Below are 19,156 nucleotides of genomic sequence, written 5' to 3'. Positions count from 1 at the left end.
TTAAAAACTGAAAAATGCCATTATTTGTAATCATGATGCTTTTAAAATAAACATTCTGGATAGTTTAGTAATGAAATATTACAAGCTTTGTTTAAAAAGCAAACATTCCCCCCCTTCCTCTTGAGCTTAAACAGTGGCTTGTTTAAAAAACCTAGTAAAATTCCATAACACTTAAACTCTTTTGAAGTAGTTTTTCAACATCAGCAAGTAATTCTGCAAATTGCTTTTGAAGATGAGGCTTCATTTACCCCAGCGTGTGCAGTCTAATGGAGTGGATTAGTGGGTGTGGACTGAAATGGTAATTTAGGCTTTTTTGTGTGCATGTGTCTCTCTGTAGAGCACTCCCTATCAGATACATCTGTGTCCTCCTGAAGAGTTGTGAGTGGACCAAGGCTGTTCTGTTTAATAGTCACTGCTGCAGACTTGCAGTCTGTATGATGGCATTGCATTCATGTTGAAGAATAATTTTTCATTATTAATTTTTCACTTTCATTCTACTAAATAATTTTTTCAGGTTTTTTTTCTCTAGAGCAAAAATAAAATTTTAATTAGGTGAGTTCCCAGAACCAGCCCACATAAATATCAGTGGTGGGGTAAGAGTAGATTAAAGATGTGCAGATGGAGCAGGAAGAGGAGCAGCCTGGTTTTGTTTGATTTATGCTGTTTTGGGATTGCACCCCAGGACAGAGTGACTTCAACTTTGCATTTGAATTAGTAGTTATTTAATAAGATAGCCCAGCACGAGTTCCCTAATACTGATGTGTACATTCAAAAGGAAGAGAAAAGGTCACTTAACTAATGCAAATTGAAATGATTTTATTGATTTTAATATTTTTAACTGAGTTGCGTGGTTTTATGCTCGCTGAAATTGCTTCCTTTCATTTTGAAAGATGATGTAGAACTTTCTGTGAAGTCTGTAATTATATAAAAAGAAGACAGCATTCTCCCTGCTTGCTACAAATCAAACCTTTCAAGCAGACAAAAAAATTATGATAAGTCATTATTTCAAACAGATTTCAGATGCAAAGTAGTCTATTCAAGACAGAGTTTTTCTTTCAGATGAAAAAGCTGAATATTAAATGTCCTTGAATTTTTGACTGTTCATTTGCAGTGGGTTTTTTTGGTGGATGAAAATTTTTAGATACAGCATGGCAGTTCTTAGCTTCTGTAAATAAAAATCCACTACACTGACTCATTAATCCAATAAAAATATTCAACAGGAAGCAATGAAGCTTTTAAAGTGTATTGAATAGGTATTTTATTGTCATTTGGAAAACTTCAGGTGTCCAAACTGGCTTTAGCTATCTATCTCAGTTTGATTTCTGTTCTTCATACAGGTTTCACTGCATTGTGATGACTACCAATGCTTTATTTCTTTAAAAAAATTACAAAATTTGTATTTTGAGGGTGATTTTTTTTATTCACAAAATTTTTGTATGTGGCATATGCTGAAAATACTACGAAAAATGCTCTGACAGTGCAAGGTAATTTGGTGACAAATTGTCTCTGTTAATGAAGTGAAAAAAATAAAGTCCTGAGTTTGTCCTGGAAGTGCAGTTTCTGTGGGCACATAAATGTGGGCATGGAAAATATTTTGTATTGATTCTATAGAACAGAGAGTTCCAGCATTAATAATTTAATAAATGGCAATAAATGGTTTACATTAGGTTATCAATGCTCATATGTTGCCACTGAGAACTGCTACAGATGTGACATCAGTTCCATTAGGCTGAAAACAGAAAAGTAACAAGGAAGCCTCAACTGACAGCAGCATTTCTTCAGTAGTGAGTGGAGAAAGGAAGGGAGAGGTTCATTTGCAGAGGGATGAGGACATCACTTTTATGGCTTTACTGTAGGGGAAGTCCACTCTGTTTAACCCAGAATCTGGGACTCGAGAAGCAACAGCTAACACACGTCTTTCCTGTTGTAGAGCCATATATTTTATAAACCAAAAAGTTCTGAATTACCGAGTTGCTTTTATTGCAAATTTATCTCTTGGCAGCTTTTACTGATCATAAAAAGGTGAATATGGCTGAAAAGCATTAAGCTGAGACCACTTAAGGAAATAAAAGTGGCAGGAAGCTGCAGGAGCTGCCTGTGTTGGTAACAGATTTTTGTCTTCATGAGGCAGTTACTTGACTCCCCAGGCACACTGCTCATGTGGATTAACCTGATAAAAACCCATCTAATAAAATAACAAGTTCCGTGTTCTCTTGCTATGAAGGTCTGGGCAGCAAGTAGACACCTCCACAGGAGAATGCACAGTGAATATCCAGATAGAGGCATTGCTCTGCACATTGATACTAAACTGTGTGAAAGCATTTGTAGAAGATTGGTTGAATGTGAAAATAAGTGCAATAGGAAAACAAGTTTGTTAAGTTTCTTTTTGAAAGAAAAGCATAGCCCTCAAACCTTTAAAATATTTTTTTGAGAGAAAAAAAAAAAAGCAAAAAAATTGATTATTCCTCTAGGGAGTTTTACTGGTTTGGTCCATGTAAATCATTAAACATTAATCACTCTTGCTTGGCTTTGCTGACTCTGCTTTAAGACCGTTATTTGCCAATTAATTCTCTTATCTGTTTTTCTGTACCTATAGTATTTATTTTATTACATGAAGAATGTTTGTTATCCCTTTGCATTAGGGACATTAACTACTTTTGTGTCTTAAGAGTGTGAAAACAGTAAATAGAGCAATGAGGACAATTATTTTTATTTTATAATTGCTTCAGCTTCTTCAGTTGGATTTTTTTTGCAAATATGGAACATTTACTTCTTGGCTAAATCCAAATGGTAGACACTGGGGGATCATGACTGTTGTTTGTCATTTTAACCCTCATAACTAGTGCATGTAGCTTATCTAAATCACAATATATTTGTCATTTTTCTTAACTGCCTCTGTTTGTTTACATCAACTTTTGTCTAACTGAATTGTAAGATCATTGAACAGGAACTGTTCCCACTATATGTGTTTAGTCCCCTTCACAATGGGTCGCCAAACCTCATGTTGTCTCTTCTGTAATGTAAACAGAAAGAAGTTAATCATTGTCATGGACAGATTTCTTTTCTTTCTCTTTTAGTGGTATATGTGATGTTAATTTGCTTATTTTGGACATATTTTGGACATATGTCTCCTGCATTATAAGTGATCTGCCTGCGTGGCCTGTTACCTTTCTCCTCAAAAATAGGTAATACAAGGTACAAAACCTTTTTACTGAGGTGGTTTTGGTGTAACTTTACAGTTCTTGGCCTCTTCAACTTTCTCTGCCCATGTAGAAGTTTTCTGTGGATAAACATGGGAGATGATTTAAGGCAGTGCCTTTAATTTGGTCACTTTTAAAATTATTAAATACTTGTATAAGGCAAATAATCTGGGAGAAGCTTTAAGTAGATTTTGAGTAAAGATCATTTCTTCTTTACATGTATGTTGTCTGCCCAGAGCTCATTTCAAGGAGTCATTAAATAAGTGACAATCCAATGTAAATTTTGTTTTGTTGAATAAAACTCCCAACAGAGTGACTACAGGAAATCTGTTACTGTAAACCTGTGTGTGGAGGATTATTTTACACACCCTTGAGTGATGTTGTGAAAAATTATTACACAAAGTTAAAGGAAGCATTTGGAGCGGTTTTGTGAGTGTTCTTTCACTTGTTACACCAATATGTTTTCAGTTTACTCTTCAGGATAAAACTTTTAATAAAATCTAAGAAGAATAAGCCTTTAATTGCACACGTTTAAAAGATACATGTAATGTAGTTTGTCTGCAGCTGTTTCAGAAGCTGTCAGTTAATTATTTTATACATAAGCAAGGCAAACCTCTCTGTGCAGCTGCAGGACTTGAGCACTGGTTCATTGAGATGAGGCAGATCAGTGTCCAGAAAAACCTCAGCCTTTTTCCCAAGTAGCCAGCTATGACATAGCACTTCTATATTATGGGAAATAGTGAATTTTTTTCACGTTCACCATCTCTGTGTGATTCATGGTTTTACAGACTTCTGCTATGCCAGCCCTTAGTGTGGCACTCTACCAAGGTTACCATAAGCTGTGTGACATGGACTACAGCATCCCTGATCTTTCTCTTCCTGGCCTTGAAACTCAGTAGCATCTTATTATTGGAGTATCACAGTCTCCTTGTGCAGACTGTCAAGCTGGGAGAGAGCTGCTCTTAATTCTGGTTAAGTTACCAATGCCATTACCAAGTCAGTCTTACAGACAATATGGTCTTGTGACACACTTTGCACATTCAGATAGTACAGAAATGGCTATTTGTGCTTGCTTTTTAGAGTTGAGGGAGGACTGTTTTTAATTTGGGTGCCTTTTTAAGGCACTCTCTTTTGCCACCCTTCGGTGCCTTTTGCCAGACTTGGAAGAGTGTTCTGGGGAAGCATGGCTGTGTGCTTTCTCTCTTCTTAAATTTTAGAGACAGGTTGCCGGGGAAGATGGACATCTCCTCTGACCTGGTATGGCTTTCTTATGCAATTAGTACTTATGTAAGTGATCTGTCTTCTGTGTAACATGAAACGAAGTTGTCTCACATGCTGCCTCTCCTGGAATACAGCTTTATTAATTTACACATACTATATGCACTAGTTGAGTGTTGCAACATCACAGAACCTGATCACTGAGCACAGAACTAGAGTGTGATTACTTTGTGATTAAAGATTTACCAAATCGATTATGTGTTACACAAGATTGTTGCAGTATCAGAACTGCTATTCTGAACAGATTGAAACTAGTGTAAAATACTTCTGAAAATAAAACATTTATCTTTGTAAACATCACAGGACACATTTCCTGTTTGAAGAATAATTTTTTAAATCTTTCTCAAATGTCATAAAATAATCCTTTCTTCTTCCTGTCATCAATGTTTAGATCTCCCAGTAATCAGTTATACTCAGTTCTCACTGTATTGAGACATACTGTGATTGTTCCTTATTAGACATTGGAGAATGGGCTACTTGTAATACTGCAATTATTACGTTATGCAAACATATGCTTATTAAAATGACAAATGATAAGGGTTTGAGAGAGCCTTTAAGTTTCACAAAGATACTTCTCTTTTTCAGGAATTACATTGACCACTGATACCTTTAATATTGCAGCTATCTGTAACTGTGGTGATAGCAGAGCTTTGTCCAAGACCAGGATATATAGAGTGGAACAGTTTAACAAGTCATCATTGCCACTTGGCTTTTAAAAGCATGAATCTTGGTCAGTTCAGCAAGTAATACTTTTGTCCCAAAGATATGATAGAGATACTACATGTAGCTTGATATAGTTGGTTAGAAGCTGGCTGGAATTAATGTTCTGTAAAGTATGTAAAGCAGCATTAGAGCCATTGGTAACTGTTTACATGCTATTAATAATTAGCAACCTTCCTACCAGTCTGTTAGGAAAGAACCATGCATTGGGTACAATAGAAACTCAACTCCATTCGGTTGGGTTCAAATTACATTTGACTTCAACAATAGGGCATGAATGGGGCTCATTTGAGTTTCTGCCACTGTAAACAAAGAGATGTTGGAATGTTTCATTTGTTTATTGATTTATTTATTTGGACAGGTGCAACTTGATCATATGAAGTAATTTTTAAATTCAAATATAGGCAGAAAATATCTTAGTAAGCATTGTCCAGTCAGAGTATATGATACTAACCAATGTCTTGACTCAAATTAATTCAGCCTATGGCTGGTTTTGAATTTGGGTCTTATACTAATCAAGTAATGTTCTAGAGAAAGTGCTTTACCTGGACTTAGAAAACAGAAAATACAGGTTTTCTTTTCTGATTAATTTCTTTTTAAGTACTAAGTTCCTTCTTTTCCTTTCTGCTAAACATTATGTGCATGTCTGAGGTAGGCTCTGTTAATGGTAATAGAGCTCATCCTTGGGAAGAGGTCATTCAGTTCTGATGGATCCCATCTGTATGAGGACGATTCTCTAGGGTGTAATTTCCCTCAGCTATTTGAAACCCTCTCATAAGTGCTCCAAAGCAATCAGGTTCTATAATTTGCAAAATGATGGCAAGAGGAAAGAGCCAGGAAGATTGTTGGTGGGATCGTCTATTAGAATGCAGTATCACAGGGCTAACAGCCTAAATTAATGCAAGGAGAGACTTGGTTCAGACTTTTTTTGCCATCTCCAGCAGCTGGATACCTGCACTTCTCCAAAGTGGACTCTACAAAGGGAGAATGGATGATGGTAGTACCAACTTAAGATTTGGGTCAGGGGAAGGTTGAGACTAGAGAAACAATATGGAGTTACATGCGGAAGACATTACCCTTGGTAATTGGTTTTCCAGTTCTTTGGTGTTAAATGGAAAATTGCTCAGCAGTCTGCTAACAAATCCCAGAAATACTTTGCTTACAGGTAGAAATAAACCTACAGGAAGATTGAGCTGATCTTGCACATCAAATACCTTAAATTATTTTACCATAGAACACAGCCCATGTTGCAGCTTTGTGTTGTTTCATAGTCCTATCAAAGTTGTTCCTGTCTCTCACCAGGTGGAATGAATTGGATATACACTCAGATTTGGAAGCAATGGCTTTAATATTTCAGTTCACACTGAGAATTTGCTGTGTTTATTTCCCTTTCAACATTATATTGCATTTAAACAATGGCAGGGCTTCTCCTGTAGTGCACACATTCAATTCCTGTCAGTGCTAACAGAAGGTATGTGCAGACACCAATGGAAGCACGGATTAGAGTTTCTCTTGAGGTGAACAACTGTTTATAATTAGAGTTGTGGGAATGAAGAAAAACCCAGCTAGCAAGCAAACAGTCCCTCTTCCAAAAAGCTTGGTAAACTCATAAAGCTCAGGGGCTTAATCTCTGAACCAGAGTGCTTGTTATCTAATCCCCACCAGCTGTTGTGTACTTGGTAGCCATGACATCTGTAATAGAGCTGAAGGGCCTGTCTATATTGGTTGGCACCTTTACCCACCAACTGAACTTGATTCTTCTCTCATTGCTCACATTTACCTGCTTTAAATCATTAACCAGTTGCTCAGGGTTTGATCATCCATTTAACCAAACTTTATAATAGAAGTCAAGTGCTGCTTTTCACATTAAGCATATTTTAGGTATGTAGGTCTTCAGCAGGTCTCATTTTTGTGTCGCTACTAAGAAAAAGGTATCAACCACAAGAATTTCCTCTGGTTTCATACTGATTCCTAATGTAGACTTAAAACTGACCTGGGAGTGAAATTTCTTGAGTTGTATTTGAGCTGAAAAAACACCATCAAACTTCCAGTAAACAGAGTAAAGAATTATATGCATCTTCATTAACTGATGTGTATGAATTCTATAGGTAAACTATAAAAGGTGTAATATAAATGTAAGCAAGGTATATGTGCTCATTATTACTGTGACATAAACTTTTTTTCAGAGATCACTGTCGGCTGTGATGTAGTGCATATTGTACTTTTTAAGCTGGCAGAGGACAGAAATTGGCCCATCTTGAGAAAATCTGCCATTTAATGTCTCCCAGTTCTTGAGTGCTGTGATTTCAAGCCTGCTGTGAGACAGTGCCCTCAGCACCACCAGCAGTGCAGAGGAACAGCTGCTGTGTAGAGTGGAGTGTGACCCCTTCATGTTAGGTGTGGATAAAACTCCTATTTTGGTCCTTGTGAGGGGTTAGAGGGAAGGTGTTTTATTCCTGGATCCCACATGGCTTTAGTTAGGAGGTAAGTGCTGAGCTCTTCTTAAGGTAAGAGCATTTCTAGACATAGAAGAACATACCTGTGGGTTATTTTACTGGTTAAAACAGAGCTGTTTATGGCTTCCTGGCATGTCAATGGTTAGATTGAGCAGCTGAAGTTGATGCTGTGGCCAAAACTGGGCCTGAAGGCTGCAATAAACGTATGCAAGCTGTCATCGTTATATTGTTGCCCAAGATTTTGACCTGTCCTAAGACAGTTCTCAGTGTCTGTAATACTAACTGTCAAAATCCAGAATACTGGTCTCATAAATAAAACCAGCTATACCAAGTTTTCAAAGAAATACCTCTTAAATTTTGTTAAATTTTATTATAGGAATTTTTCAGTTGAAGTTAATTTGACTGATTTTTAATTTTTCCCCCCCCAGAATGGCACTAAGAAGTTCTGGGATTTTATGAGGACACATGACAGGTAATGATGGCATCACATTATTTCTCATTGTCTTCATGTTGTATTTCATATTGTATTTTCTTTCATTGGTCAAGTATTGATGTTCTTTTTCCTCCAATTTCCTCTTCAATTCTCACTTCTTTTGTAATACTTGCATGTGGTTGTCTACTGTTTAATATAGAATTAGCAGAAATTTCAAAATCTTGTGGTTTATTATGTTTTCGGTAAGTTTTGTCTGTGCTTGACTATTCCAATATTATAGTTTTAACAAGTAATTTATTGTACATTTTAATAGTTACATAGAAGATGGAACTGAAAGCTCTTTTTTTTGAGTGGGAATTTATTACCTGAAGGAAGGAGTTTCTTCTGTCTTTCCAAATGTATCTCTCTGATCGGAGAAGAAAAGCAATTAATTACTGACTTCAAAGATCAGTTCATACAAGATTATAACAAGGAGTATATGAAACAGACCAAGTTTCAGTGTTATTAAAAACTAAAATATTTATATGTCTTTCAAAAAGTATTAATATTTAATCTGTTTACTGAAAATTGAGGTACTAGAAGATAAAAATAAAAAGCAAGGGTAACAACTTTTTCCAAGAAAAAGCTTTCCTAAATCTATTAAATGTAAAAAATGTAGCAAGACACTAAAATAAATTGTGGCATAACCAGAACCACATCAAGAGATATGTTTTTTATGTGCATTAAATAACTAAAATCAGTTACATTTTGGAAAATTCTTCTCTGTTGGAACCCTCTAAGTCCTTACATTAGTCTTTTTGTGACACCAGTCTTTACATACATGTGGGTGCCTGGCAGGGATATAAAATTCCAGCAACACTTTTTATCTATGTAAAGATTATGAAGGTAAAATTTTCAGGAAGACTGGGAAAGTATTAACTAGATTAAAAATGCCTGTACTGCTTGAGAATGAGGACAGAAGAGGGAGTGATATTTCAATACTGAACTTCACACTTGCTTTTGGAATTTGCCTGGAAGACAGTTCTGTCTTTGCACTTTGTCTGTCCATATGGGCATGTGCCTGAATTTATGATGGCAGATACAAAGGCTGAAATGATAATTGATTGCTGGAAATTTAATATATTCTCATTCAAGCAAGTGAATCCAGCCTCAAGTCACAGTGCTGAAAACATGACTTCTAGATGAATTTGTATGACTATTTTTGTTTAAACTTTAGTTTATCACTGTGTGATAATGTGTGAATATATGCAACTAACTGAGTGGGGTAAGTATTAAAGGATCAGTTTTCCATGAACTTCTTGGGAACAGTATTGCTGAAGGACTTTTGTGGACATTTTTAAAATAGTTGAGAACATAACTTTATAAAAAGGCTACGGCCACATGTCATGCCAGTCATCTCTGGTCACATAACATTTGTTAGCTTCAGATGTACAACAGCTGCCACCCGAACTTATTAGTGACTACTGTTGAACTGCAGAATGTTTAACACTCTTTCACAAGGAAATTCATTGCAGCTTTTGACACCAAAGGTAGTAATGTGAACTTTCTGCATAGGAAATCCAGGGGTTTACATGAATTTTTTTGTGAATAGGAAGGCAATTATTATCCAATACATTAGTCAGATTCAAAATCCCTTGTAGTATATTAAAGCCCTATATTTTCCTGTATTTTAGTAGCTGTGATGCTTGTTATATGGAAAAGTCATGTTAACTAGTTCCTGAAGATTACAGAGAACTTCAAACTGAGAGAGCTCTTACAAGTTTATTGCTGTCAATGAAGGCTAAATATTGAAGGAGATGTTTCTGGGACACATGCTCTGTTGTATTCCTAGTATTTCCTACTGTGTGTCTGCTTGAAGAATTAAGACCTCTTTTCCATAATACTTTTTCATTAGTATTCATAGCTTACTAGTTACAGAAGTGATGTAAGACTCTTAAATGCTCCAAGCATCTGTAAAAGGGCTGTTTACCTGAACTGAGTATGTTGGAATGCCAGATCTGTAAAGAACACATATATATGTGTATATATATATATATAATATTTACATAGAATTGATGTGTATTATGAATTTAGTGACGGTGAATGAAAAAACCAACTGTGTAATCATATAAAACCAGACATTGTGCCTAACCCATGTCTTTATTTGTCATCCTTTTTCAGCAGCACAAGCAAACATGCTTAAGACTGACTTCCTTCCTGCATGTTAGTGAACTGAGAACTTGTGTGCTGGCTTTCTTTGCAACCCCAGTATTCTGTCTCATTTCAAATTAGGTCAATATAGGCCAATATTTAATAGATTTGTATCAGAAGATACAGGAAAATATTTACTGAAAGATTAAGTTATTGTTGTATAAATGTGTCCTTTCCAACTGTTCAGATGAACAGCTGATTAAATATACAAAGACAAAAACACAAGGACTGCAGTAGTAGTCACTTCATTTGCCTTAGATGTGAGTCATCTTTTAAAATCTCACTATATGTTGCAGTAGGGCAAGATCATTTAACCATATGGAGTCTGGTGGTGTAACTAGCACAAGGTAAAATAGCAGAATTGGTATTACTTTTCCTTTTCTTTCTTTTTATTTATTTTCTTTCCTTTGGTTATTGCAGATCTGGGCATGAGTCTACGGTATGTGGTTCATGAGCTTTCTTTAGGTCAAGATCATTCAGAACTAGACATCAATCCTAAAGTCACTTCTGTAATGTACATTGAACAAATAATTGCTTATTCCCAATCCCTCCATGTCACTTAAAGAAAAAAATAGTTACATGCAATTTATTACTGGTCACAGAATAAACTGTCTTAAGGCAAACCTTCAGAACTTCTGCTGTCAAAAGTCACCTGCATGTCAGCATAGACAAAAGAAGCAGCACTTCTTACAGTATTTGGGTTTAAATTCTAACAGAAGGAAGATCCATTACACAAGGACATACCCATGGACCATCGTTTGGTCCTGGAATGCTTTGCCCAGAGAGACTCAGGAATCTCCATCCTTAGAGAAATCCAAACCTTGACTGGACAAGGCTCTGAGAAATCAGGCCTAACTTAGAAGTCAGTGTGACTTTTAACAGGATATAGGATCAGATGATTTCCAAACGTCACATACATCCTGAAGGTTTCTATGATTTTTCCAAGCATATTAAATGCTTAATGAGTGTTACAGTTCTCATCTGAAAACTCAAAAATTTGCAAACTTGTCAAGAAGTCTGTCAATTTCTAAGCCATTTTTCTATTGGAAAATAATGACCTTACTATTGTTCTTGTCCTGTGGAGTTAGATTTAAGTTAATCTTTCTTTGAAACATGCAGATGAACATTATTAGAGCTCATTGGAAGGTTTTATTATGTTGTTGGAAAAGACAGTGAAGTTTACCAAAAATGAATGAAGTAAAAATCCTTGATTTCCTCTTCTCCACTGTAATTATTGAACAAGTTTATTGAGGTGTTGCTCCTAAGAGTTACATAATTTTGGCCTGTTATGTTAGGCAGTTATGTTGTGTTTCTGCAGTTATGCACTGCTTGCTTTTCTAATTAAGTGTAATTTTCCCTTTAATACTCAAGATTATGTATTTGGTCATTATTAAACATATCCTGATGAAAATCAAGCAGAATGCAAGCAATGAAAATTTAGATGCAAGGTGTATTTCAAGATTCTTTTTAGACTTGGGTCTGTCAGAACTGGTTAGCAATTTGTGGGGGTGTGATTTGTGGGCTGAAGAGCTGTTAATTTTTTAAGGTTCAGCTTTTAAAAATAAAAGTCTTTATGAGGAGAACATTTTCCTTCTACAAATTTGTGGTGATTTTCTGTTAGAAATAGAAACATACTAAATTTTACAGAGTAACCATCGATACCTGTAACAAAAAATTATTCTCTAAAACCAGACTCAGGTTACAGTTATATTCTCTCTCATCCTAATTTTGCTATATTTAGTACAGTAAGAGCCTGAAATGTAATACTTAAGTTCTACATTCATCTACTTTATAAAGCAATAGACCACATTCGTTTCAGGTTTCAGCAACTCCCCTTAAACAGATTCAAGGCTTTTAAAAGGCATAATTTGGGAACAGATGAAGGTCAGTGTACAGTCATGTGCTCCCTTCTGTGCTTTGAGTAATAACGCTTGAGAACAGGGACACAACTGTACCTTTTCCTAGTTGACAAAACAAAATTATGCCTGCCTCTCTATTTGAAAGTATGAAAAATTCACTGTGAGGCTCACTGCATTTAAAAGAGAACAATTTTGAAGAGACTGAATTGTGTGCAAGATAGTTATGTGAATTCCTCTCAACTCTGAAAATATTATGTGATGAATAAAAAGCATTTGGACTAAAAAACTTGCAACTCTGCATGTGCATTGTACCCCATTCCTGTTGCATTTTTACCTTCAAAAACATGTCACAGTGACTCAGCAGTAGTTCCTGACTTAAAAAATTCTTAATGAAAAAAACGGAAAGTTTATTCTAATATTGCTGCTTTATAAGATTTGCCTTTTTTTTTTTTTTTTTTAAGTAAAGAGATTAATTTGTTTCACATTTAAAACAAATTCATTCCTAATCTAATTTGCCTCCTCGGAAGAAATGACTTTACACTTTATCTATTACAAAGATGTAATAAAGTGTAGTTTTCCATCAGGAGTGAGTTTACAGGGTGAAGGAAACCAAAGCCATCTCCTGCAGGTACCAGTCCTGGGGGCAAGCAGGAAGAGTTCTCGAAGGCAGGTTAAAGATGAGCATAAGTCAGAAGGTGGAGATGAAGGTGTGCAGGCTCTGTGCTGTGCAGTTGGCTGGCTGAGGGCAGAGATCAGGAGGTGTCTGCCCAGGGCAGTGCAGAATTGGTCCAACAGCTGCTCCAGGAGCCGGCTGCATCCCGGCTCTGGCCACGGGAGCCAGGCATGGGTCACCAGAGCCCGGGCAGTGGCCTGCAGGAGCCATGGGTGCTATTCTGGCTCCGTGGCTGTAGCAGGCAGCTATGGAGACAGGGTGGAAGTCATGTGCCCTGACCACATTATAGGAGTGGATTAAATTCCTTCTCCTATTTCATATGCCAGATCACTTGGGCTTTATGGAAACTTAATCCTGTATGTATTTTTCTGGTTTATGTCCTAGTGTATTATAAGACACCATGAAATTTAACTCAGATGCTTCCTTTGTGCAAGAGTTATCACAGTAGCTTTTAAATACAGCTTTCTAACATCCTTACAGGTAAAGAAAAAAAAGACAAAAACAAAAAAAACCACGTTTTCTTGGGTGGCATATGCCTTTTACTTTCAATGATGAGCTGTTGTTCTGTAAACCTTGTCTGTCTTTGTAATGTCTCCTCCAGGTGTCAGTGATGTGGAATTTTCTTGATTATCTTCAAAGATAGTGTGGAAGATAATGCACTGTTTAAAATCAACTGAAGGTAGTTCAGCAAACAAAAATTATGAAAAGTTTAGGGAAATAATAGCTGAGAGAAGGGAATGAGAGCTGGGCATGTTCATGCAAAGGATAGCACAACTGAGGAGAGAAATTACCACTTATCACAAAATGTAAAGGAATGTTACAGGGCAGGCCAAAATAATTTAATTTCATCAGTAATCAATGACAGAATGAGAAATTATGTATGGTGGGGTAAGTATTTTTTAAATTAAATACTAAGAAACTGTTTTTACCAATAAGCAATATGATAATCCAGGAAGACATGTTTTGTAATCACTGTCATTGAAAATGCTCAGGTCTAGGCTTGATATCTGTCTATCAAGGATGTTATCAGGATAATGATAATTTTCCTGGTATTAGAAGGAAAAAATATAGTAGCCTATTAGTTTCCTTCAATCCAAGTAATTACACTATTTGTTTGCATACGATATTTGCAAATAAAATGCACTCAATGCTGTGCTTTTTGTTGTTCATTTTTGGGGTTTTCTACAGTGAAGACTTGACAGATCCTCTGCTTTCGTGCCAGGAATTCTGCAGGCGTATTTACTGTCTTTTAAAATGAGTTACTGTGTTGTTACCTTAGGATCCAATCTGAATAAAAGCACAGGAATGAGAGAAACATGAGATGAGATGCCATAAAGTTATCAGAGAGATATGAAATCATAAATTTTCAGATTCTCATTTCATCTTTTTAAGCATGTGATATGAAAGCACCCTATTGCATATAACCTCTTCTCTGCTGTATCACTGAAACAGGGTAAAATGGCAATAAAATCTGTATTGAGGGCATTGCTTCATTGGGAAGTTAAATATTTCCCTAATTTTAGAGTAGAAGCCATGAAAATTCTTATAACTATGCCAGTACACAAGAATTTTGGCTGGTTATTCATAAATTTCTGAATACAGGTTTCTGGTATCCAGATTAGAAGCATCTTGGGTTTTTTTTATAAGTTTAGGGATCTCATTTTCTAGTGTTTCCTATAATACTAAAAAAAAAGTATGTGTTTATTCTCTTACAATCACTGAAATCATAAAGAGTCTTCCCTCTGCTTTGAGGTGATTTTGAAATAAACCTGTTCTGTGTGAAGGGTTCCAAGAGTTTGTACATGGCCTAGAGACAGTAGCATGATCATGGCCTGCATTTGGGATTGGTAAAAATAATCTTAGGAAAGCTAGGAAATGTTCTGTAATTGGAGTGCCTGTAATTTAGAATTTTAGCTGAAAATATCTCTTGGAAAAGAGATAATTTAAACCTTATTCTAGAAATGGGACAATTGAGGAAAATGTGAACAACTACCAGTTTCTCACTGATGGTACTGAGACTGGCAAAAGATTGTGTTATGCATATCATATTTGGATTTTGGTAGGTAATATACAAAGTTGCTGGTTTCCCTTACCTTAGTGCAGAACACTTGAACTTTTTTGTTTTGTGAGCTGTCCTTGAAAACCTGATGGTGTGTTAAATCTTGACTTTTGCCATTTCAGAATGGAGCCATACTTAGGCTTTTTTAGGTGGATTATTTATTGGTTTTATTATGTGATAGCATTTATAAATGGCAGGTTCACAAATAATTAGGAATTGGAACAAAAGCCCATCAGGCTCTGACATCTGTTGCACATAATTCCCATAAAGCTGTATTTAATCAAATAAGTTAATATAAAACCTGAATTTATTTATTAAAATATTTTCTTGAAAGAATCCCATTGAGATGCAGTGTGTCATTTCTAAGGGTATCCTGGGATACTGGCCAAGATATGACACTTAAGGAATGTTATTGAGAGGAGCGTGCTTTGATGTCTCATTTGTTTTGCAGTTGAATTTTCTTTTTATATTTTCTTTGTTGTATGAAAATAAGTTGCTGAGAGAATTGTTTATTCCAAAGAAGTTGTCCTGATCATATTCTCTGGTTGGCAATACAAATTGCTACTTTACAAGTAGATATAAATTGTGTTTTAAAAGTGCATGTATATGGGTTTGTTACCACTTCTTGGTTCATTTTTATGCTGGTCTGATGATTAACCAAACATATGCTTCCTGCTTTATGGTGTCATGAACAACTTCCTGCTGCAGTTCGGTTTACTGAAACCAATCTTCCTTTTGATTTTTTCCAAAGTAACGTTTATTTTCTTAAGCATACATGGCTCACCACTTTATCCTGGGTTTATTTAGTATTAAATATTTACGTTGTGTTGGAGAAAGCATTCAAATTTCATCCGAATACAGAAGTCTTTTAGACGTCTCTAATTATCTATTGCCAAATCCACTTTATCTGTGATTAGTATGAAAGGGTGAATGTTTTTGTCAGGAGCTTATAGCTTTGCTTTTGTAATAGGCTGCATTTTAAGCAGCCAATTGGAGTGGTGTTGGCCTTTGAAAGATGCAAAATGCTTTGAAGGAAGACTTAAATGAACCAGTAAAGATTGTGCAAGCACACACATTTAATCTCAGGACTATCTGCATTATAGTTAAAGCTCTGGGAAACTAAAGGAATTGCACTGGAGAATAATCAAAGGGTACAACTTTATTACATCTCTGTTCTGAAAATGAGGGGGCTGTTTTCTCTGGCTTAAGGTACTGGGTGCTGTGCTGATAAAAGGAAGAAGACAGCACTTTAGACACCACATAAGACATTTTCAGGACATGTCCAACTGTGAAATTGATGGTTAATTTGAGTACAGAAATGGCACAGGAGCTACATACAATTTTTTCTTACGGACACCAAAAATACTTTTGAAATAAGATGAAGTATGCCCTCCTGAAGGTTGACTCCTCCCAGAGAATTGGTTTTGAGTGTTGGCTTTCAAACAAGTTTAGGTGTTTTTGATTATCACTTTTGAATTGAAAGCACTGTCATTTTAGATTAGAACAAGGAGAGGACATGTTCACAAACATGAACGTGGTTGTGTGGAGACCTCAGTGCACCTTGCAGGATCTGAAGGGGGCCCACAGAGAAGCCAGAGAGGGACTCTCCATCAGGAACTGTAGTGACAGGACAAGGAGTAATAGGTACAGATTTAAAGAGGGGAAATTTAGGTTAGATATTAGGAAGAAATTTTTTACTGAGAGGGTGGTGAGGCACTGGAACAGGTTGCCCAGGGAGGTTGTGGATGCCCCAGCCCTGGAAGTGTTTAAAGCCAGGTTGATAACACCTTGAACAACCTGGTCTGATGGGAGGTGTCCCTGCCCATGGCAGAGGGGACTGGGAGTAGAGGATCTTTATGGTCCATTCCAACCTCTTAGCATTTTATGAACATACTTTATTTGTGATCTGGGGTGTTTCTCAAACATAATATTTTAAAAAGACTAGATGGAATTATAGGCTTGACATGGAAAACTATGAATAATCAATTTGTCATCCCTCTATGAACAAAGAAAGCCAGATTCATAGAAGTTCAAGAAGAAAAACAAATTTATACTTTAAAGCTAAAACAATTATGGGACTTCTAAATTAATTATTTATTTCTTACTAACTTTTCATCTAGTATGATTTGTAAATCTTGACATTTTCTCCTTTATGAGCTATGTGGGCTAAAATATGAAATGTATGTTTTATATTCACATGCTCTCCAGCAGAGATGAATGCATCTCTAAATACTTCTGTGGTTGCACACCACATTTGATTATTTTCTTCTGATTGTATCAAAGGGGTTTTTAAAACCAAATATCTGTTGAGAGTCAAGGGGGCTGATTAAATCACTTACTTGCTTTTATTCCTGCATGCTGTTTTTCTGTCTCTTTTTGGAATCTGCCATTCCTTTTTCTTTGTCTTCTTTGAGAATGGTAACTGAAATACTGCAGGCGCTGTGTTAGTAGTATTGGAGGGATTTTGGTAGTTTGGTTTGGTTGGTTTGTTGTGGTTTTTTTAGAAATCATACATCATTAGTTCCTAAAGTCTCCCCCATGGAGCTGAGAAAATTGTTTGTAGGCAGCACTTACCAGTATTACAGGGTTTAAATTAATATTGCAATGCTTTTTAACCTTTAAAAGTAGGTGAAACTGGCTGAGGTTAAGAGCTGAGAAGTCCTGGCTTTCAATGTTAATGTCAGTCTTTTTTTAGGTGTTTTATCTTCCACTGTTTTCTGATCACAATTTGTGTATGTCACACACATACCCATGCTTGATACAAGCAGCTCCTGATCTTACAAGGATTTAAGAAAGGTCATTTTTTTTACCTGTGTTACCTCATAATTTACCAAATGTATTAGTATTTTAGTTATTAGTACAAGATTGTCATTAAAAGTCCACATCTCCAGCCTTGAGAGTCTTAGCTCACTTAGAGAAGTACAGGAGTCTTGTCCTTGTCTTTGCTATTGCTATACTGTGGGGATTTTCTAAAATTATTGTTTAATTTACAAATTCTCATTTGTAAAGTCAGCGTTAAGCCACATCTAAGAATAAAGAAATACTGAATCAATCTTTATTTATTAAAGGATTTTGAAAGTTTTCTAATGAAAAGCAATTACTAAGTGTCAGCAGTTGCATGGGGATTAACTATAGCCCTAGAAGCACCCATTTAAGAAGCTGTGGTAAAGTTCATTTGCTGATCTTAATTGTTAGGATGTATTTCAAAATAATTAACTTTGTATGGTCCATATGTGTGTGTGGTGTGTGCACATTTTAACACGATGTCAGTTTTCATCTGTCCCCTACCTCAGAGCTGCTGTGGTCAAATGCTGCATGTCTTGTGTTGCTCCATGAAACACCACCTTCCTTTCTCAGGTTCGAGAGTGTGAAGTTGTAGTATTTCTAGCTAAATGCCTGCTGAGCTGGAATATCACAAACCATCAGTTACTGTGATTTCAATAAATACAGAGCGTTACTATGTTGGGGGAAGGAAAAATGTGGAAGTCGTTTTCTATGGCATACAACAAAGTCATTTTCTAAACTATTCTCAGAGGTGTTTCATCTGTAAATGTTGTATTCAGGTGGGTATTTTCTCTTTCCATAAAAGTCTTAAAGGTGCAGGAGGAATTAAGGTTTTGCACTCTTATGTTGCAATGTCCTTGGGTCAACTGTCTGATTTCTGCACATTGACTTAGTTTAGGGAAGTCAAATATCCATCAGGGAATCCTAATACCTGTTTCACTCGGGGCTTTTTTGAAGTCTGAATGGTTAAATTCTACATGAGAGCCTTGTTGGAATCCCTTTCAGAAAACATGGTGTTAGATGCCAGGACCAGGCATACTTCAACTGCAAACTTAAGTACAGTAACAGCTCAAGTACAGATTAAATGCTCTTTGTATGTGACATTTTAGGTACATATCTTTCTTAAAATATTTTAAAGCTACTCTCATTGTTCCCATATTCATAAAAAGAACAATATTCTGCATCATTGCACAGTAATCTGTTTATATGCATGCTTTCTTTGGGGAAAACTACTGTAATTAGAGTAGTGATTTAATTTATGTATGAAGTGAGTGGGAGCTACTGCAGTGGGAAGTTGAGGACGAGGTTGGGTTGGAGGCCAAGTAGGTCTGTGGTCTTCACCAGCCCTGGAAGTCACTGTACACACCCTGTCATCTCTTAATAAGTTTTTTTCTGTTCAGTTGTAGTCCCTAATGCAGCCACCGACAGATGTGGTGCAGAGGAGCCGAGTCTCCCTCACTGGTCAGTGGTATTTGCATTCCTGACCTCTCCTTTTACACCTCTG

At 36.2% G+C, this 19,156-nt stretch overlaps 1 protein-coding gene across 1 annotated transcript in view; it reads left to right on the top strand.

The window, feature by feature from the left end:
* The window catches only part of NUDT14 (nudix hydrolase 14), a 58,545-nt gene that overhangs the window by 18,979 nt on the left and 20,410 nt on the right, over nt 1–19,156 (top strand). Inside the window, exon 2 of the mRNA XM_014871336.2 lies at nt 8,083–8,126. Within this exon, the coding sequence (XP_014726822.2) occupies nt 8,083–8,126 (44 nt within the window). The remainder of the gene's footprint in view (nt 1–8,082; nt 8,127–19,156) is intronic.

This window comes from Sturnus vulgaris, chromosome 6, assembly GCF_052056855.1.
Source record: "Sturnus vulgaris isolate bStuVul1 chromosome 6, bStuVul1.hap1, whole genome shotgun sequence".
NCBI lineage: Eukaryota > Metazoa > Chordata > Aves > Passeriformes > Sturnidae > Sturnus > Sturnus vulgaris.
The sequence above is the reverse complement of the archived record's forward strand: the minus strand, read 5'-3'. Positions and strand labels throughout refer to the sequence as shown.